The sequence below is a fragment of the Argiope bruennichi genome, chromosome 11 (genome assembly GCF_947563725.1).
Source record: "Argiope bruennichi chromosome 11, qqArgBrue1.1, whole genome shotgun sequence".
Taxonomy (NCBI): Eukaryota; Metazoa; Arthropoda; class Arachnida; order Araneae; family Araneidae; genus Argiope; species Argiope bruennichi.
The window spans coordinates 66,912,579-66,934,768 of NC_079161.1; the positions used below are offsets into that span (position 1 = coordinate 66,912,579).

At 37.6% G+C, this 22,190-nt stretch overlaps 2 protein-coding genes across 2 annotated transcripts; one reads left to right on the top strand and one right to left on the bottom strand.

The window, feature by feature from the left end:
* The first annotated feature begins 1,898 nt into the window (after positions 1-1,898).
* Positions 1,899-2,840, top strand: LOC129956607 (uncharacterized). Its single transcript, XM_056068539.1, has one exon. It carries the CDS (start codon positions 1,899-1,901, stop codon positions 2,838-2,840), a length of 942 nt encoding a protein of 313 aa, XP_055924514.1.
* A 17,160-nt stretch (positions 2,841-20,000) lies between these two features.
* Positions 20,001-21,242, bottom strand: LOC129956608 (uncharacterized). Its single transcript, XM_056068540.1, has one exon. It carries the CDS (start codon positions 21,240-21,242, stop codon positions 20,001-20,003), a length of 1,242 nt encoding a protein of 413 aa, XP_055924515.1.
* Between the last annotated feature and the right edge of the window lie 948 nt (positions 21,243-22,190).

The window sequence follows — 22,190 nt, forward strand, 5'->3', positions numbered from 1 at the left end:
GGTTCCAAGTCACGTTGGGATAACAGGAAATGAACAGGCTGACAACGCTGCGAAAACGGCGTCTTTGTTTATGCAGCGTGAGGTACCATTTTACGATGCGAAGAACTTATTTGCGCGTCGTATTTTTTCTATATGGCAGGAATCGTGGGATCAAGAGAGAAATAACAAATTACATTCTATCAAGCCCACAATTACATTATGGACTGCGCTTCCAGTGCGTGAGCTCGATGTCAAATTGACTCGACTCCGCATTGGTCACACTCGCTTAACGCACAAACATCTTTTATTTGGTGATCGAGCTCCTCTTTGCTCCAGATGCCAAGTTATTTTAACAGTTTTTCATATTTTAATAGAATGTCCTGATTTTAATCTTCATCGTTTAAATTTTTTTAACTACTCATCACTGGACATGCGAACGTTGCTGGGGGAAAATCCTCACAAAAACATTTTTAAGTTTTTAAAAGAAACTGGTTTTTACCACTGCATCTAAAACTCTATTTTAATTTTTATCAAACACATCACCGCATTGTTCTACAGTTCTATCATTGAACCTACTGCACCTTTTACGTTATTATTCGCTCTTTGAGCTTTTTATAGAATTTTAATTTTCTTATTGACCGTATGTATGGCGCAGTATAGCCTATTTTGGCTCTTGTGCCATTAAAACTAACAATCCAATCCATTATATTTGCCGGCTATATCAAATTGCCTGTAAGACAGTATATTCCAAACCCACTAAAGTGCTTCCAATGCCAGCGTTTTGGTCAGACGAAAGCAAATTGCCGCGGGACACCCATTTGCGTCCGCTGTGCTGAGAAAGGCCACGACAGTATGCAGTCTAAAGCAGAAGAAAAGTGTGTGAACTGTGATGGTGGTCATGCATCCTTTTCCTGGCTATGCGAGCGCTGGAAACTCGTGAAACAGATAACTGCAATAAAAATAAAACATATCTTACCCAGAGGGCAGACAAAAAATTCTTTCCCAAACACCCACACCAGGATTAAGTTACGCATCCGCTGTTAAAATTTCTTTTTGTGCAAATTGCTCTTGCTCCAACTGTGTTAAAATTAATAATCAAAGTAAAGCATCAGAAAAATCCTCAGAATCTGGACATCGAGCCTACAATAAAAAATAGTCTTGAAAATGTTAAATCTGTACGAACTAAACTGAAATCAAAAGCAGAAAACCGCTAAAACTAAAAATCGCAAAACGTGGTCCTTCACCGACGAAGCTAACTTCCCGGTTAAAATTGGCTAACTTTCAGAATTCTGTCCCTCTTGGACTTTCCCCTCAGGGGCTCACCTACTATAGGTGAGTACGGGTGTCCCAATCCCGAGGTACCCAGGGGTCTTTACTCCCTTTCAGTTCGCTCTCCTCTACGCCTTCTGCTATCTGCTGTGTTTTTCCTTCCCTCGACGGCAAGCGAGGGAGCTCGCCATGAGAAGCTGTCGCCGCTCTGTTTGCTTCTTGCTTCTCATGGACAGCCAAAAACCCCACGTGTTGGCCGTGCGTGGCAACCAATTAGACGGGCGGTACTCTGTGGTCCCCGGTGTATCAATCGGCCGGTATCCTAATCAATTGGTTAGTCTGCTAGGGATCAAGCGAAAATGTCATCCTCTGGGGCTTGGCGTTAAGGGTGGTCAACGTTCCTGGAGATGGCCCTGAGCGTATAGGTTCCGGTTAGCACTAAGGCAAGTGCCGAGGCTGGGAAATTCCAGAGCCGGTAACTACCTTCCCTTGTTGGACTCCGTGGTGGGTGGTGCTGTCGGGACCCGAATTACTCTTACCTTGTGTATGGGTAAATCAAAGAAGTCTCCCTTCAGTGGGCGTCAATGTGAAGAAAAAATTTTGGAAGAACATTTTGACACGCATTTTATTGTTAAACGAGTCTTCAGCTAATGAGACTTTCCATACAAGTTTCTCCATTTTTAGTAGAAAAGGCTATCTCTGAATCTCTTGGGGATGTTCCCTCGGTACGGAAACTTCGTTCTGGTGACTTGCTTGTTCAGGTCAATACACGAAAGCAAGCCCAGACTATATTGAAAATAGATAATCTTGGTTCTATTCCCGTTACCGTCGGTGCACATAATACACTTAACTTTTCCAGGGGAGTTATTTCGTGTAGTGAATTGTTTCACACACCAATTGAGGAAATCACACAAAAGCTTAGAAGTCAAGGAGTGACTAATGTCCGACGTATTACTATACGAAAAGATGGACAACTTCTTGACACTAAACATCTAGTGCTCACATTTCATGCCACCAGAATACCAGATTCTATAAAAGAGGGTTACATGAAATTGGCCGTCCGGCATTATATTCCGAATCCCTTACGGTGTTTTAAATGCCAACGATTCGGTCATTCGAAAGCTTCCTGCCGCGTGACACTTACTTGTGCCCGTTGTGCTGAAGCAGGCCATGATAGTTCTGCTTGTACTGCGGTTGAAAAGTGCAAAAATTGCAAAGGTTCTCATGCTTCCTTTTCTCGTATATGCCCCACTTGGAAATTTGAAAAGGAAGTCATTTCAGAAAAAGTTACGAAACAAATAATGTACGCAGAAGCAAAGCGAAATGTCAAGGCCCGTGTACCGGCACCTGAAATAAGTTATGCGAGCGCGGTGCAAAAAACGGTTCAAACAAAAAGCACTGAAATTGTCCCTGTGGTCTTGCCTTCTGTTTCCGTCGTATTCCAAGCATCATATATACCTTCTGAAACTTGTTCTAAATCTGCTGAAGCCTTTATAAATTTGCCTTCAAATAATACTGCTATAGAAACAAGTTTATCTAAATCTGGAGTTCCAGATTGTACTGCTGATCCAGCAGACTTCTCTAATTTTTAGACTGTTCAAAATAGGAAAAAACTTAAAAAAGGTTCTAACATTAATAGGAATTATTTGTCCAAAACTGTGGGCAAAACCTTGAAATCTTATAAAACTGTTCATATTGCAGCAGCATCCAAACTAAATTCAGATAATAATCACAGTTCTAAGTTTTGGAAAACCTCACCCAAACAATTTTCAAACACCATTTCAAAAAAGGTCAACCTTTCCTCTAATTCTCCAAAAAATAAAATCATAGTTACTGATGAAGTTACCTCTCATGTTCATAACTATCCTGCATCTAAGAAAGCGGAAGTTTTGGCAACGGATGAGGAAATGAGTACTTCGAGTGCTCCGGAGGACATTCTGGAATACAACATTAGTGAGGAGCTAGAGGAGACATCTTCAGATGTTAGTACACCCTCTCCCCCTCCTCCTAAAGCAACAAAACAAAAGCTTAAATATATTATTCCAACGAAGTACAAAAATGTATAATTGTTTACTTGTTTGTGCCTATTTCGTTTTTTCCATTTAAAGTAACAAATTATTTAGTAATGTTCGAAATATAAATCTCTTTGCCTTCTTTGAGGATTTTAGTCTTCGCATTTTAATTCTAGGTAAAATTAACTCTTGTTTTAAACAATTCTTCTTGTTTGATTATGCAAATTTATTCGCTGGGATTCTGTTTTTTACTTATGTGCTAATTAGGTTTTAAAGCTTTTATATCCATGTTTTTATTCAATTGCTGAAACTTTAAAATTAAATTACATCTCAATTTCAAGTTTTATATTATAATAGCATATGCTTGGCGCAGTATGGCCAAATCTGGCTTTTGCGCCAAAAAACCTCAACTACCTACCTACCTACCCTCTGGGACTTGCGACGCAAGGCATAGGCCATACAGACTTAAAGTCAATTTTTGGTGACGTGTCCGAAAGACCCGAACTCGTCTCACTCCATCCGTCTGAGGAGGAGGAAGAGGATGAATATTTGAAAATGATTTGCGATGCCGCGCAACCACTGACTAATGCCCTTAATCCTTCAAAATCTATTAAACTTTCGTAATGGGTACCTCCCTTTCATGGAATTGTCGCGGTTTTTGTTCCGAATTACCTGACATCAAGACAATTATTAACAAATTTCATCCTGTCTGCATTGGTGTTCAGGAAACCTCTTTGGCACCGAACATTCCACTCAAATTGCGCCGTTTCAACTGCGTGCGGAAAAACACAGATCATGGAAATTATAATTCTGGAGGTGTATGTATTTTTACCTCAAATCTTTATCCGAGCACACCTCTCTTTCCAAATAATTTTTTGTTGGATTCCAAGTCATGTAGGCATTCATGGAAATGAAATGGCTGATTCTGCTGCAAAATCTGCATTGTCGTATTTGAACCTAGGACTTCCCTATAATGATATTAGGAGGTCTTTTAATAATCACATCTATTCAACTTGGCAAAATAAATGGGATTTGCAGATCCATAACAAACTACATGAAGTGAAGAATAACATTGGCCCGTGGCCTGTCTTCTCTATTCGTAGAGCTGATGTCAGGTTGACTCGCCTCCGTGTGGGCCATACACGTTTCACGCACAGGTACCTTATTTTTGGCGAAAGGGCACCAAATTGTCCGGCGTGCCATGTTGATTTTAGTGTAAAACACATCTTGATTGAATGTCCTACTTTTAATTCACATCGTCTCCAATATTTTCATACGTCATTAGTAATTTTGAAGGACCTGGTGGGTGAGAAATACCACCCAAATATTTTTAACTTTCTGAGAGCCATTGGCTTTTTAAATCACATTTAATGTTTCCGCAAATTTCTTTTGCCTTATCTTTTTAAAAATTTTAACGACTTTCCATCATTTGTTTCCTTTTTACTTCCTTTTCAAAATGTTATTTTGTTGTTTACTTTTAACATATATAAATGTTATGCAATTATGTTTTATGAAATTTTTATCCTGGTTTTGTGCTGTAAGTAATTTTAATGATTAATAAAGCCTATTTTACCTTTTGCTTCGCGCAGTATGGCCAGATATGGCTCTTGCGCCATAAAACTCCAACCAACCAACCAACCAACCAACCGAGCACACCTCTCACTTTACATACTACTCTGCACGCAGCGGCTGTGTAAGTTCAGGCACGAGCTTTGGTCACAGTCTGCTGTATTTATCTACCGCCCAATGATGTCATTTCTCAACAGGATCTCGATAATCTAGTGGATCAACTTCCTTCCCCTTTTATTTTACTCGGTGATTTCAGCGGCCATAGTACGTTGTGGGGTTCGGATAGTACAAACTCTCGTGGCCGGCAGATCGAACAATTTATTACTAATAAATGTCTCTGCTCAATAATAACGGGAAGACTTACTTCCATGAACCCACACGTACCTTCCATAGCCTTGATCTGGCTATATGTTCTCCACAACTCCTGCCGTTTTTGACCTTTGAAGTCAGCACTGATTTGTATAATAGTGACCATTTTCCTCTTATCGTCTGCCATGCTGATAGCGGCGTTGGGAATCCATGTTTTCCGCTCTTCCTATTTCATCGGGCAGGCTGAGATAAATTCTCGAGGTTAGCTGATATTACTGAGAAAATGGTGAATGTAGTTGATATCACGGAAGCTTCAAAGCTTGTCATTGATTTTATAATGAATGCCGCTAAAATAGTATTCTAAAGTGTTCCCCACATGTAAAAAAATTTCGTAGACCGTGGTGGAACGGAGCCTGTCGCGACAGTTGTAAGAATCAAAAGGGACTTATATTTGTACTGGAGAAAAAAGAATGCATTCCACAGTTGCAGAGTGGTTTTCGAAAAGGACGTTCAACACATGTTAATATCGTCCTACTCGAGGCCAAAATACGCAACGCATTTGTTCGCCGAAACCATCTGGTCTCCATTTACTTTGATGTTAAAAAGGCTTACGACCATACCTGGCGCTTTGGCATTCTTAAAACTGTTTTAAATTTTGGTTTTAAGGGAAATTTACCTATTTTCTTAAAAAAAACTTTATCTTTGCGAAAATTTCGTGTTCGAAAATGCAATTCTTATTCAGATCCTTTTATTCAAGCTGAGGGGGTTCCACAAGGAAGCGTCCTTAGTGTAACGCTCTTTATTATTCATTTTAGTCAAATTCTTAACATTTTACCACCATCTGTCAAGGGCACCCTCTATGTGGATGATCTTCAGATCTGCCAAGAATGCAATATGCATCTAATCGAGCTCCAACTGCAAGTTGCGGTTAATAAGATTGGCCATATTTTCTCCAGAACTCCTGCCGTTTTTGACCTTTGAAGTCAGCACTGATTTGTAGAATAGTGATCATTTTTGGTGTGAGGAAAACGGGCATACGATTTCCTCCGAAAAAAGTAGATGCATTCACTTTTGTCGGAAGCGGGAAATTCATTTGGACCCTTTAATTAATATTAGAAATACCTGAATTTCTGTGATGAAAACTATAATAATTCAATAATAATTTAAGTCATTAGATTAACATAAGAAAATGAAATAACACACTGAATTATGACATGAAATAAATAATTTAAGAATAATGATATGCACAAAACATAATTATATATCAGAGTGACCTATGGCTAAAGTAGAAATACTATCTTGAAGAACATAGCGTTAGTCGTCAAAAGGAGACAGTGAAATTTTATTGCATTGAATAGTATTCAATAACTGAAGAGAACTCGAGATAGTTTTAAAAGCATGGTGAATTCTCTGAATATTAAATATGCCATTTTTTAAGTCTTCATGTTAAATTTTATTTTTCAAGATGGATTTGGCAACTCCTTTTGCTACTTGTTTTTCAAATTATAAATTTTTTAAACTATACATTTTGGCTTTTAAGCCGACAAACTCGCATGCAATATTACCACTTAATTCATCTTTCATTTTCCCGAGAACATTATTATTTATAGAACTATGCAGAATATGATTCGGGGGATAGTTAGACGTATCAAATGGACTGATATTTTCATAAATATCTTTATATATATATCGAATGTGTAAATGCTATAACATAAAGAATCGGTGTCAGTAAAAAGTAATTTTGCTCGTTCTCCATGCAATTTTTTAATAAAATTTATAGTGAAAATCATACATTATTTTAGATAGATCAAGAATCGAAAAATCAATATATATCGGTCTGTTTAAAAGCAGCGAAGTTTTTTTCCTCTGCACAGAAACAAGATCATCGTCTATAATTGAAAGGCATAAAATTCAGGGGAAGCAACTAATTTTTTGCTTCTTTCTTCATCAGTCACTAAATCAGTAGTCACTCTGTTACGAAGATTTTCCATCGTTTTCCCAAAAACAACTCTATTTAAAAGTTTAAAAAGATCTCTTTCAAAATTACTATTTGCCTTTTTACGGTGTTCAGTGTTGAAATCAATATAGTTTTTTAACCATGCACTCTGTTTAAATTTTAAAATTCTGTGAACTTTTGTTATTTTTAGTCCTAATTCAACATAAAATTTCAAATTTCGATAGGGAATAACGTATTTACTTTTATTTCGAAGATTATGGATCAGTTTTTCAGAGGGATTAGATACAAGAAAATTTAACTTTTGACTTATTTCTTTGGTATAGAGTGAATAGTCAGAAGGACTTACTGCAATTTTCTCTTAGGAGCCTGAGGGTTACCATTGTGAGCATGATGAAGTTCATGAGGATATTCCAAGTCAACTTCGAAGATATAGCCAACATCGGAATTTTCGGGGATATTCATGAAGTCCACGTCTTCATGAGTCCAGAAAAAATCATCAGTAGGAAGGGTCTGATACATTGCCCATCCATATAAGTTGTTGGCGTCCCATTACATGATTAATGAATCAGGTCTGCTTGCTTCATAATTCGGCAGATATAATTTATTGACAAAGGTGAAGCGATGGCAAATCATTGCAACTCCACCACGAATTCCCTTTTCAGTAAATAAATGCATGTCAATGTCGGTAAGCAATTCCAATTTCACACCTGACATTTTTAAACATGCCTAAAATGCCATCCCCGGTGCAGTGTAAAGATGACATGGGTCGATCTTGTAATAGTCCAAGCAAATTTTTCGGTAGTTTTCAAATACGTCTGCGAGTAGAAGAATATCACTTATAACATACAAGTCGTGAAATTTCATTTCTGGAGCTGATTATGATAACCAAAACATTTGTTTTCACTTGGAAATCAATGATTGCCAATTAAAGTAACAAAACTGTTTTACTTATTCATTTGAAAATAAATAATAGTAGTCAAGTCACATATTTTATAAGGTGTATACTCAATTTTGTGACTTCGAAATTTGAAACTTTGGCTTAAAAATGACTGTAATAAAAATATTATTGAATTCTCCGTTTTGTTTTTTAGCCTAATACCTTTGTTAATGTATATTTTGTCGTTCTTATAAATATTAGCCATAACTAGGAATGTTAAGATCAAAAAGAAGAAAATTAAAGAAGAAAGCGTATAATGTATACTCAATTTTGGGAGCCACTGTATATTTTTCACTGTTTTGGGGGATGCAACAGATTTTTCGCTCCTTAAATTTTCCTATTCCGTGCATCAGCAAATGCGAGTTATAATTTCGCAAATTATGAATGAGCAATCATACTTTAGCAATTTTGAAATTTAAAAGTTGCAGCTATTATGAGCAGCACCCCTATAAGCGCCCATAAGATGATCATGATCTCGAACACTATCTCCTTTCAGAGGTTGTGCGGAAATTCTATAGTTTACTGCTTCGAGGAAATTTCTCTCATCGTCAGACATAAAAACCATCGGTTTCACTTCTTATTTTCTGAAAAATTCATTCTTCTTCAATCATTTTTTTCAAGAAATCCACGATTGCATCTTCTCCGTGGTAGACAATGGGAGGTCCTACCATTTTACAGTTTGGTGCAACAAAGACATAGTCATAACCGCAAGGTACGTGCTTGGTTATAGGTTGTGCAAAAGAAATTCTGGGATTCTGGTCACAGGTATCAATTGTTTCGAAAATGCATTCGAAATCGGCATACATGGTAAAGGGCAATGATAATTGAAAATGGTAATTATTAAACTGTAACCATTTTTCTTCCACACTTTTCATTCTAATTTTCTGAATTTCCTGATTCATACAATCAAGTTTATGGTTCATGAGTTCTTCGCTAAGAAATCGGTGGAGGCAAGTCACAATAAAATCTAGCACTATTATGTTTGGTTAAATCAGACAATAAACGACTCATATTTTTGATAAGAGTGTCTTGTCGTTTTTCTCCACTGGAAATCATTAGCAAATTAATGCCTTTATTTTGCTTCAGTTGTAATTTTTAAAGATAACTTCTGTATCAAACCCGAACACATTAATCGAAATATTGTTTAGTTTTTCAAATAGCTTGATTTGAGATATTGGAGTGGGGAAGAATAAATTAGATATTAATGTCTTTCACAAATGGAAGATAAAATTTCACTCGTTGGGGATTTTCAGTTGGATGAAGAGCGGCCACCAGAGGAAGTACTTGTCCGAATTTCTAATATTTCTGACAGCCTTCTTTTTCGCTGTATAAGGTGGGAGTTGGATATAAGTCGATGAGGCTAATGGGCGATATACACAGGTGTTCACTTCGAGAAATAACATATCATCGGTAAACCAACCACTGCCTCGGCCTTCGAATTTTTCTCATGATGTTTTGATTTTTTCAAATCCATGCTTCACTTTCTTCTCTACAGGTTCATTCAGTAGGCAAGTAACATATTTGGAGCGGAAATGAGATTCAGATAACTCGAGCTCTGTTTCTATTACATTTCTCACGAAATGAACTTTACCATCCAAATAGGATTTGGTACCTCATGTTCTCCTTTCAATGATTTCTATGTTTCTGACTCACACTCGAGTAAGAACAGTTCCAAGTCCTTCAAAACGGCAGCACTGCGATATATTACAATGGTTTCGAATGTGTTGAAAGTTGATCTATATCTTGGCACAGGCCTGCTTTTTGTGGCGCCATCAGTTTGAAGACCGGAGGGACCCGGTTGTGAAGATGGACTTAGCCTCTTTTTCTTCTTTGGTCGTCATAATCATGCAGTTCACTGTGGCGGTTTAAATTGCCGATGCTTGTAAGAATCTTTTTACTCTTGAAACACTCGATAGACTTGGTTCTGTGAATGATCCTTTCATGCTTTTTCAAATTAGATTGCAGATTGAAACGTTTTTCACACTAAGTGCATGGAAACTGCTTAGGAGAATCACCGTCGTCAAATGGAGAATCTAATTGCTCTGTGGGCAGGTCACCGAAATCAGCAAGTGCGAGAACTTCAGAATTTAAAGGTAACTGTGAATTTTCGAAAACATCTTCAATTGATTCCATATTATCTTGAATGAGCGGTAGTTTGTATCAAGCCTGGGAACTCTGACCGCCCAAGAAGCAGAGCGGGCTAGAAAAAATCCCCCTCGCACTTCCGGTGCATCTCTGTTGAAAAACCCATGCGCTTTTACAACAGTTTTCTGATCTAACTGCTGTTGATTTTCGAAAAATTTTGCGCACAGAATGAAATATCCTAGAAAGTTAAGCTGTCTTTTTTTCTGCAGCTCTGGTTTCGTAACAGGAAGAGCGATGGCATTCAAAATAATGAGTGGTTCTATTTTTAAAAGTCTTCAAACCCCGTGACATAATAAAAATACTGTTGGTACTTTTATCCATATCCTCTTTCCAGCTAAAAAAAGTCACTCAGATTCGGAAATTTTAATTTACGTTTGGATATTTTACCCCTCAGGGGCTCACCTACTATCAGTGAGAACGGATGTCCCAATCCGACGTTCCCAGGGATCTATAATCCCTTTATGCTTACTCACCTCTACGCTTCTGCTGTCTTCTTGATTCTTCCATCCCCCGTAGGCAAGCGTGGGAACTCTCCATGAGAAGCTGCCGCTGTGCCTGGTGATCCATTAGATTGGCGGTGCACTGTAGTCCTTGCCGGTAGCTAGACACTTGAATCGTTAGCCCGCTAGGGATCAAACGAATTGGTTACTCCTTGGGCTTCGCGTTGAGGGTGGTCTCTGTCCCTGGGAGTAACTCTGAGCGTATAGGTTCCGGCTAGAACTACAGTAAGAGCAAAGTTGGGAATGTCTAGAACCGGTGGCTGCCTTCCTTTGTTGGGCTACGTGGTGGGCGGTGTCTTCGGGATTGAATCTTATTGCAATTTCCTATTAGCTCCAAAAAAAATCTCCCATCAGTGGCCATCATCGTGACTTTAAATCAAATATTGAACCAAATTTCGACACATTTTTTACCATTACAAGAGTATCTGACAATAACGAAAGCTTTCCTTCAATTTCCCCTTTTCTGGTAGAAATTGCCATCTCGGCAACTGTGAGTAATATCAATGGAATACGGAAAATGCGCTCTAGTGACTTGCTGGTAGAAGTGAACTCTAAAAAGCAAGCCCAGCAGGTAATAAAATTAAAAGGCCTGGCTATAATTCCTGTTACCGTTAGTTCTCATTCATCCTTAAGTTATTCGAAGGATGTGATAATCTGTGGGGAGCTCCTTAATATTCCTAGTGAGGAAATTACTCATGAATTGCGAGGCCAAGGAATCGCACAAGAACGTCGCATTACTATCAGGCTAGATGGACAACTCGTTGATATAAAGCACCTGATATTGACTTTCCATTCCCTCAAATTACCAGATTCCGTCTTTGTGGGCTATCTGAAACGACCATTAAGAGCATACATTTCAAATCTACTTCGTTGTTTTCAGTGTCAGCGTTTTGGACACTCCAAGGGCAATTGCCGCTTGGGACACTCACTTGCGCCCGTTGTGCTGAAAAGGCCATGAAAGTCAAGAATGTACCGCACGGGAAAAATGCGTCAATTGCGGTGGCAACCATGCATCCTTGTCAAGATCATGCGAATGCTGGGCACTTGAAAAGAAAATTACTACAATCAAAATAAAAGAAGGAATTTCGTATCCAGAAGCTACACGAAAAATTCTACTCCTAACCCCCACACCTGGCTAAGGTTACGGATCTGTTCAAAGACAATTCTGCGCTAACTGCTCTTGTCCAAATTATGCAAGAAAATATTCTAGTACCAAAATCCGTAGAAAAAGCGTCCGATTCTGATGCTGAAACTTTGTTAACCAGCTCCCCTGAAAATGGTAAACAGAAACCGCACATACTAAAACAATAATGAAACAAATCCCTGAAATTAAAGTGATCTAAATGTTGTCTTTCCGGAAAAGATATTGCACCCAAATTTTAAAAAAATCAGCTTTACGTAACGCTGTTGCTTTGGGACTTGTAATCTCCTCTGGGGCTCGCCTTCTATAGGGGGTACGGGTGTCCCAATCCCGAGGTACCCAGGGATCTATACTCCCTTTACGTTTATTCTCCCTTGAACCTGCTGCTTTCAGCAGTATCTCTTCCATCCCTGCCAAATCTGCCGTCACCATCTGTTTTACCTGTTTCTGAAGATATTTCCGGTAATGGTTTGAATGGACCTGAATGGTTTTCAACAACTTGCAACTAACGTTAAAAAGTTTTAAAAGACCTCTCCGACTAAAACAAAACATGTTACCAATATTGAAAAAGTCTTAAATTTTTATAGTATTTCACTTCTTCAAATTCATACTACAGTTGTATCACCAAATACTGTCTCAAATGGGAAACCGACATTGAATATTAAACCAATCATCTCGGCTGAAACTCAGTTGTTTTCTTCTGCCAACACGAAACTAAGTGCTCAATCTTCAAGAGGAACTAGGGTACAAAATTCTCGGGAATCTGATGCTGATGCAGAGATGAGTTCTTCCGCTACATCGGAAGGGGATATATTAGAATATGATATGTCTGAAGACTTAGAAGAACCACCACAAGTTTTTAGTCCCTTTACCAATCTAAAAAAGAAAAGCGCAAATATATTATCCCTACGAAATATAAGAATTTGTGGCTTTGTGACTTGCTTTTATTTTCTTTTGATCTTTAATTTAAAAGAGTTTTTACTAATTTTTTTTAAACCCAAACTCGTTTTCTAGCACAGAGTTTTACCATTATATCTATATTGTTTTTACTTCTGCTATATTTTTCCTATGGCCAAAATTTGATCATTTCGACATGTATTTAATTTACCATTTTACATTCTGAAGGCTGACAAAATGTATTTTATCCATTTATAAACTTCACCTTAAGGGGGTCCGGGACACATTTTGAAAAAAAAATTATTAATTAATTTAAAATTTTGAAATTTTTTGTACTGATCAACCATCTTATTAATAAGCAAAATCACAACACAAAAGTTTTCAAAATTTTTTTAAACTTAATTTTAAGTTTTTTTTTTTTTTTAAAGTGACGTTGTTTTAAATCGATGTAACTCAAGATATTTTTGATCAATTTTCAAAATTTTTTCATTAAATCAAACGCAAATATATATTCTTTCATTTTGATTCGGCAATTTAAAAAATATTAATTAAAAAAAATTAAAAAATTTGAAAAAATCTTGGGTACTTTTTTAAAAAAAATCATATCTTGAAAAGTAAAATTTTTTTTAATATGCTGAATCAAAATTAAAATAAACAGTTTGAAAAGTATGTGTTTCAAATTTCAGACCTCTATCTTTATATGATCTGGACTTATATCAATTTGATCACAACAAATAATGAAAAAACGCAACATGGTTAAAAATGCGTTTAAAGTTTAAAAATAAAATTTATAAGAATTAAAACTATTTAAATACCTTTAAAAGCTTCCAGATGCATAAGAGACACCTCCCTTCCTCACAAGTGTTTGGTTTAATTTAATTTTTGCAAGTTAAATCTTTTTCTGATATAACTTAAAAGTCTCGGTCGACTTAAATAATGCCTTTCGGAGATGTCGCGTTTGCACTTTCCTTAACACACTGAGAGATGATTGGCATGGGGAAAGGAAATCAGAGTTGAACAAACTTAAAGTTGAGGTTTTGATTCCCTTATTAAAATCTGTTATTCCTCTAGCCGCAGCAATGTCAACTCTAACTTTTGAACCGTTCATATTTTTGGGACAACGGGTCCAAATCATGTTGTGCAGAGACTCATTTCTGTTTTGAGTTCCCCCTTGTGAACAACGCTCTAAAAGACTATCCGAGGCCAGTCTTTGAAAAATAGGCATCATTTTCACAATTATATTTTCACGCAAAGGGGTTTTTAAAGCTTTTTTTATGTGCAGCAGATTTTTGATTCGAAGCAATGGCTCGTTGATAAAAACATCAAGATTCTTTTTCAGCAAGGCAAGTCGTATGTTTTGGTTTTGAGTCTGTAGAGCTGCAGTGTTGAAGAATGGCATAAATATCCCTTTTCATAGCTTTAACGTTGTTTTTATTTCTTATAATTGAATTGCGGTAATACCTGGTAATTTTTTTTATTGTTGCGTTACTTAGACTGCCATATTTCTTTCCACCGAGTGTAAAGCCTCTTTTCTTTTCAGCATCTACTAAATTTCTCAAAGCAGTCCCCATCCTTTTCCCAACATGATTTATGCATTCTATTTTTTATATCAAGACTTCCTTACTATAAACATTTGAAGCTTTTAGCTCGAGGAATGTTTTAGTGTCTCAATCTCCAACCAGTTCCACGTATCGAAATCCTAGTTTTTCGGAATTCTTCCATAATTTCAAAGCCATGTTTACCTTCATTCCTCCAGAAGATCCTTAGCATCACAAGATGGAGCAGGACCTTTTTGCCACACAGAAAATTCCGGTGAATCTTTACCTAAAGCTTTCTTCGTTTGAATACAGTGATTACAAACTTTTGAGGAAACCTGGTGATCAATTACATATCCGGTCAGCACGTCGATCACACACACCTAACAGCGTAATTTGAACGTGTGACCTCTTTTATGCCAAGTAGCATCATAGCTTACAGCTATATCCAAAATATTAGATGAAGATTTGGATAGAATGGCATGAACTTCTTTAACTTTTTTTAAAGTGTCTTTCTGTTGTTCTGGAAAGTTTTCTAGATTAGAAGAATGAAAAGATTTTAAGTGTCTAGTGAAAGATTTAGAATCCATGCAAGGCAAGTTCATTATACAAGAGAATTTTTCAAGTCCTGCATGTCCTTTCCCCAGTTCAGTTATAGCAACCACTGTTCTGCGATTAATATCGTATGAGCTTTTCTTCTTTTCAATCACATTTGTAGAAGAGTTCTTTGAAAATTAAAAAAAAAAAAAAAACAGTTCTTGCAAGTTACATTTATATCTTGGACCAAACCAAACTGTTTGCCAATGTGAAGTTCTAATGTATTTTGTTTACAACAGATACAACAACAACTTAATAAAATATCATGTAATACAGACTGTTTTAAAATGATGTAATTTTCATTTATTTCTTCAGCCAAGTTTTTCTTCACTGGAGAAATTGTTTCGCTCATCCAAACGTTTAAGAACTTTGCTTTCAGCAGCTACCAAAGTATCACAATCCGAGTCTTGTTTTCGATTTTTTTTTTTTAATGATTTCAGACCGCAAAAGTTGATTTCTTTTTCCTACCCATTTTAACAGCTTATGAAACCAGTTAACTGCGTAAGAAATTAGAAGAAAACAAACTTTAGAGCAGGGAACGTTGTCTCATGAAATGTAAACACAGAGGTTCAAATAAACACTGAATCTCTTCGTTTCATTTCATTATTGAAGGAGTTGAGTTGTATACAAACTAAATCTAGGATTTAAAATAAATTCTTTAAAAATTTATTTCAAAAAATATCAAAAATTACGCTAAAACAATGTCGGGAAATCTCAGTTTACATTTCAAGAGATGAAGTTGCCATGGCAACGCCTTTTTGAAAGTTGGAATTTCAAAGCAGTGGTCAACAAAAATTATGATATCCCTCGTTCTAATTAAGATAGAAACATGATTTAAATGTTATTTTAAGCAGAAAAGCATGCAGAATTTTTTCAGCTAAAAATAAATTCGAAACTTAGACGATTTTTGTGTTCCAGACCCCCTTCAATATTTACAATGTTTTTAAAATTTTAACTCCTTTTATCCTTTATTACCATATGTTTTAAGCCATAAACCTGTTTATCTACCATAAACTTGGCGCAGCATAGCCAAACATGGCTCTTGCGCCAGAAAAATCCATCCAACCAATTAACGGTACATCTTCAAACATTCGTGATTTGGTGGGAGAACATCTCCATCCAAATACATTTATTTTCTTGAAAGAAATAGGCGTTTACCATTTTATTTAATTAGAAATAATTTTATCTCCACATTTCTAGGTTTTTGCAAATTTTACATTAATTTTTTAGAACTTAAATGTATATTTTTTTATCTTCAACCTTATGTTTGGCGCAGCATAGCCAGATATGGCTCTTGTGCTGCAAAATCCGAAATAACTATTTTGAAACACCCCTTAAGTCAAATGGCATTCCCGAGTAATCTTCGTAGACTGTATAATGTCCGTCACTCTCACATTCTACCATTCTGCGAGAGGGCCAAAATGGTCACAAGTGACTCGGACCTCAATACTGTTAGTGTTAAAACTGTTGACTCTTTTTTTTTTTTTTTTGTCCACCTTGGGATACCCCGAAATTCTCTTTTCTGAATCTATTCAAAGGCTTTGATAAATCCTCAACCGTACCTGGTGTCTTCCAACAACTTTTTTTCAGTCATCGCAATCGGTATTCCTCTTTTGATCCAATTTTCACGGATGGCTCGAAATCAGATGGTCATGTCGGTTATGGCATAGTATTTTCTTCTGATAAGTGAGCCATCTGGTTCGTAATTGTTGCTCAGTATATACTACTGAGTTGCTTGCTATATTCTGCGTTCCACAGAAGATCTCATCTTTGCCACAGAGAAAATTTATAATTTATACCGATAGCATGAGTGCACTGGAAATACCTTCTCACTATCATAATCGCATGCATCCAACAGCAGTACGAATTTTATCCCTTTTGCGCCTCTTGCAAAATGAGGATTTCCAAATCATTTTTTGTTGGGTTCCCAGTCATGTCGACATTTATGGAAATGAAATGGCTGATTCTGCTTCAAAATCTGCATTGTCGTGTTTGAACTAATGGCGTCCCTATAATGATATTAGGAGGTCTCTCATTAATCACATCTATTCTACATGGCAAAATAAATGGGATCTGCAGATCCATAACAAATTGCATGAAATGAAGAATAACATTGGCCCGTGGCCTGTCCTCCCTATATGTGGGGTGAATGTCAGGTTGACTCGTCTCCATATAAGACATATACGGCTCACGCACAGGCATTTTATTTTTGGCGAAAGTTCACCAAATTGCCCGACGTGCCATGTTGAATTTAGTGTAAAGCACATCTTGATTGAATGCCCTTCTTTTAATCCACATCGTCTCCAATATTTCCATACATCATCAGTGATTTTGAAGGACTTGGACTACAGGCTTTTGAAATCACATTTAATGTTTTCACAAATTACTTTTGCCTTATCACTTTCAAAATTTTAACCTCCTTTCATCTCTCGTTTCCTTTTTACTTATTTTTCAAAATGTTTTGTTGTTTCTTTTTAACATTTATAAATGTTATGTATTCATGTTTTATCTCCATGTTTTATGAAACTTTTGTCATGGTTTTGTGCTTTATATATTTTTAATGATTAATAAAGCCTATTTTACATTTTACTTGGCGCAGTATGGCCAGATATGGCTCTTGCGCCATAAAACTCCAAACAACCAAGGCAAGTGCAACTTTACCTTGAGTAGAGAGGTTAGTTATTTTATCAATTTTTTTTCTCCTAACATCAACTAACAAATGAAAACGATTTAGAAAATCTGCTCCTAAAATTGGTTTCTTTATATTTGCAATGACAAAAGGTCATTGAAATTCGCGCCGTAATCCCAAATTAAGGGTCGATACTTTTGTTCCATATGCAGGATATAATTTGTAGTCGCTAGACGAAATTTGTTTTGCCTTATTGGTTATAATGCTAACATCAGCTCCACTCTCAACAAAAAAAACGCAAAACCGTTGTATTGTCAAGGACAAATAGACGGTATTTACGGCAATCCTGAGTTACTTCAGCAGCAGAACTCGCCGCTAAGTGTGGTGCTGATGCGAGTTTTCCGAATCGTTATTTTTCCACTCGCAAGGTTGCTTACATTTTTCAGGATAACATTTCGCTCCAAATTTATAATGAAAATACTTGCCCAAGTTGAGTAGCTCTAGATGAAATGGCCTGGCCTATAGATTGCCAACACATCATATCCCTATTCGTTATTATATATAAATAGAGTTTCAAAGATGAATTGACTGAAATGAGTGGCATGAAAATTTTCATTGACTGGTAAATTATTGCATTTTTGATATGGAAAAAAAAATGAAGACTCCACTATTATAGTTATCTTTTTTTAATCGTATAATGTGGAATCGGTTCTCTTTTGTGTTCAATAACTTTAACAATTAATGTACTCCATTCACGAATTAATATGCACACGTCTTTATTTATATTTAGACCTAAAGGATCATTCAAATATTTTTTCTTTTACATTAGCTATTAAAAGAATTCAATTTAACCGTTTAACATTGTCCGAGCCCCCGAGAACAATATCTACCACTGATAAGTCACATTACTTGGGAGCTAACTGTGGATTCCGAATTAGCTCTGATAAATATTCTTTTTGGAACTGTTGACGTAATTGATAGCGCAGATTTTGAAGATAACGTATACGCTTACGTAAATGCTTAGCGTCTACAATGTCCAAGTCCATAACTTCAGTGCCTTTAATGTCTTGGGTGAAGTCTGATGGTTTGATAGCCTTCAATTCATTAGGATCATCATATATGTAAGTAGTTGGGTGTCCATTGACTATGCTCTCACACTCACATAGCAAAGTCGGCATTTCTTCGTAAGATACAGAAGCACGACCAAGAACTTTCCTTAAAAGTTTTTTGATGGTACGTATCCTTCTCTCCCACCAACCTCCATACCATTGTGCAATGGGAGGACTGAAGTGCCATTTGATCTTCTCTATCGCACATTCAGCTGTTATTTCTTGCCAATTGAGTGAGTCGAACGCTCTCGATGTTAAATACGTTTGAGTAGGTGGTGGTGTCTTGAGAAAAATTTGTTTGCAACAGTATTAAGATTATATATGAGAAGGTCACTTTTTCGTCAGACCTGCCGAAAGTGTTCGGTAAAGGTAAGTTTGCTATCCCAGATAACTCCGAGGTAACGAAAAGATGTGGAAACTTTGATGGAAGAATTTTGAAAGGATATGCGCGGAGGATCAGCTGCATTGAGTCTGTTTCCGAAGGTAATTGGCATAAGTATCATTTTATCTAGGCCAAAAGTCAGTTTGTGTGTTTTGCCCCACTGGGTAAGGGTGTGTAAGATGGCAGTTCCCTTAGTTTCCAGATCAGTTTTACTTGTTCCCCTAATTACTACTACCAGATCATCAGCATAGGCTTGGATGAAGCAGCCAGCCGGAAGCGGAAGATTAAGGGCAGTGTCAGCAATTATGTTCCAGAAAACCGGCCCACAACAGGAACCCTGTGGAACGCCTCTTTCAATTTGGAAAGTCCAGGAGTTTCCTTGTATTTCTACAGTGCCATGACGTTGGCGGAAGTAATCTTTGATGTTGAACAAATTTTGTGGGCAGCCAGCGAGAGTGAGCTGGTGCAGAATGCTTTCTCGCCAGACGTTGTCAAATGCACCACTTACGTCAACTGACAGGATGCAGGCTTTGCCTTTGTGCCGGAGGGCATTTTGAACTGCTTGCCATAGTTGGGATTGCGCAGTCTCACAGGAGCGGCCTGTTTTAAAACCATGCTGATTTTGGTGCAGCAGATGTTTTTTGTGTAGAAGTAACGTTATTCTCTGGGTGATTAATTTGTCCAATATTTTGCCAAGGATGGAGAGAAGACAAATTGGTCTGTAAGAATTGGCTAGTTGTGGGTTCTTATCCGGCTTTGGAATTAAAACAACCTTAGCTTCTTTCCAAGAGGTAGGGAAGTGCCCTAGCCTTAAGCAGGTATTGAATAAAAGTTCAATAACGCCTGGATTATGTCTGAATAGGATTTTGATGGTTTCCAGTGTTAGTTGATCCGGACCAGGAGACTTTTTCGGTTTAAATGTATGGATTACCTGGCGGATCTCTTGTCGTGTGAATTCAGGATCGGAAAAATGAGAGAGGTATTGTTCATTGGTGTTCCTGATTAATTTCTGCGACTGAGTTTCGTCCAGTAGTTAATCCCTTGGAAATAATGTACTGATAATTTCCTGAATGGTGTCTTGCAGACCGGAGGTCAATTGGCCCGAATGATTTTTTACTGTTTGAAAAACTATTTGTGGTCTGATTTTTCCTCTAGCGATTTTGTAAGGGAGGTCAAAAGGGTTAAATTTAGTAGTTTCGACACAGAGATTCTCCAGGGCTTGTCTGCTTTTGGTACCGATTAACCACTTATATTTCGCTTCCTCCTTTTTAAAGGTTTGACGCCTTTTGGCTCTTTCCTCAGGGTTTTTGCATCTTTGGTACCTCGAGCGAAGTGCTCTGGTTAATTTTCTTTGTGTCTCAAGCGTTGAATCCCACCAGGGGACTACGTGTGGTTTTGAGTTTGTTAGGGAGGAAAAGCAAGTACTGTGTATAAGGGATGTGAGATGAGTAATGAAATTATCCACTTCGTCTTTTGATTTAAATTTTTGGACTGTGTCCAAGTGAGTTTTATAATGTTTTACAATTGTCATTGCGAGTTGTTTCAGTTTACGCTTGCTGATGTGGAGTTGTTTGGGAGGAGAATGAACTTGACCAGCAAGGGAAAAAAGAATGTACGAATGATCACTAAGCGTAGATCTCTCAAGTTGCCATGAATCTTTGCGATCATAGAAGGAAAATGTAGAGAGTGTGACGTCGATCCAGCTACGACCGTTATTGGTTTGAAAGGTTGGACCTGCAGTGGAGTCATTCCACACAAGGAGGTTCTGGTACAGGATGAAATCAATCATTGGCCCGCCAAAGTCCCGTTTGCGCTTGATATCGTCCCTGTCTGGTCCCCACAGCTCAGACTGAATGTTGCCGTCCCCGACAAGGAACAACTGCTTTGGTCGGATTGCGTCAATTAGCTCGTTAAGTTCTCGGAACAAGTTGTTTTTATTTGAAGATGGTGGAAAATAAAATGAGATGATTGAGAAGGTTTCGAGACCTTTGCTTACCTCAATACAGACAAAGTGTTTGTTTATATGTTTAATGACTGCTGCTATGTTAGGGTTTCGGATGGAAATTAACACCCTACCTTCAGGGTGGAAGATAGTACGCCATTTTGTGGGGAGAAAAGTGGATCCTGCGTAGATATAGGGCTCTTGAATACAGTATATGTCCGGGATGTTGTTGGAGAAGAGATTTGGCAACTCTTTGGTTGCTTTATATGAATGGCCAATATTGCCCTGAAAGAGTGTCCAAACAAAATTGTTGGATTTTGGTGTATTAGGCATAGTTGGTATACGCACGAAGTTTTTCAATGTTCTTCTTGTAGAAGGGACAATTTAGAGAGGTGGCAGAGTGGTCTGTTTTGAAAGTTGTTTTTTGTTACTTTCGCGACAGAACCTACACGTTTTGCTGTTTTTCTGGCAAGTTTTTGTTGCATGATTTTCGCAACACTTGCTGCAAGCTGTATAGGTGCGTTGCAATTGTTTTTAGAGTGTCCAAATTTGAGGCAGTTCTGACAACGGATCGGTTCAAGATGTTCTTTGAATTTTTCGGACCCGAATCCGTAGTGAAGTCTTTTGTCATTTTTAATGACCTTGTAAATGTTTGGGGAAACAGATAGGACCCAGTGTGATCTTGCGCCCCTGCCAGGTTTCCTAAAGAGAACCCTGATTTTAGCTTCAGGTAAATTATTGTCAGTTTTAATTCTGGAAATGAATTCTTCCTCCTCAACGTTTTTGTCCTGACCTGTGTTGTCTATGTCATAGATGATAATTTGTGGGTCACGCTTTTGTGGAAAGCGTGCCTCACAGACAGTTTTTAGGTACGAATTCTCGTTAATCGCCTCCAAGAGTTTGAGGCCATTTCCTGAGTGGGGACCGAGATCAAGATATTTTTTGATCTTACCTCCCTGCAAGAAATAATTTTGACCCCCAGAGCTTTGGGGCGTATATTACACTCAAGCAGAGATTTGATGTTAAGTTGTGAAACATGTTCCTCCTCCATTGGTTGTGAGATCTTAGCAGCCACAAGGATTGTGGGCAAGGCCACGAAGTCTGTCTTCACCGTAGTTTTCTGCGTTTTGGCGGGCTCAGGAGCTCGTTGTTTAACTGGTTGTTTAGCTGGTTGCTTAGCTGGATTAGGTTTGGGAGGGTTATGAACCCTATTTTGTATTTGCACATTTGGCGTGGGCAGGAGACCCTGCGACCACTGCTGAGCCGTTGAGGCATAGGTTT

Coding starts and splice junctions, on each gene's coding strand:
- LOC129956607 (XM_056068539.1), top strand. CDS start 1,899: ATGAGACTTTCCATACAAGTTTCTCCATTTTTAGTAGAAAAGGCTATC.
- LOC129956608 (XM_056068540.1), bottom strand. CDS start 21,242: ATGCCTAATACACCAAAATCCAACAATTTTGTTTGGACACTCTTTCAG.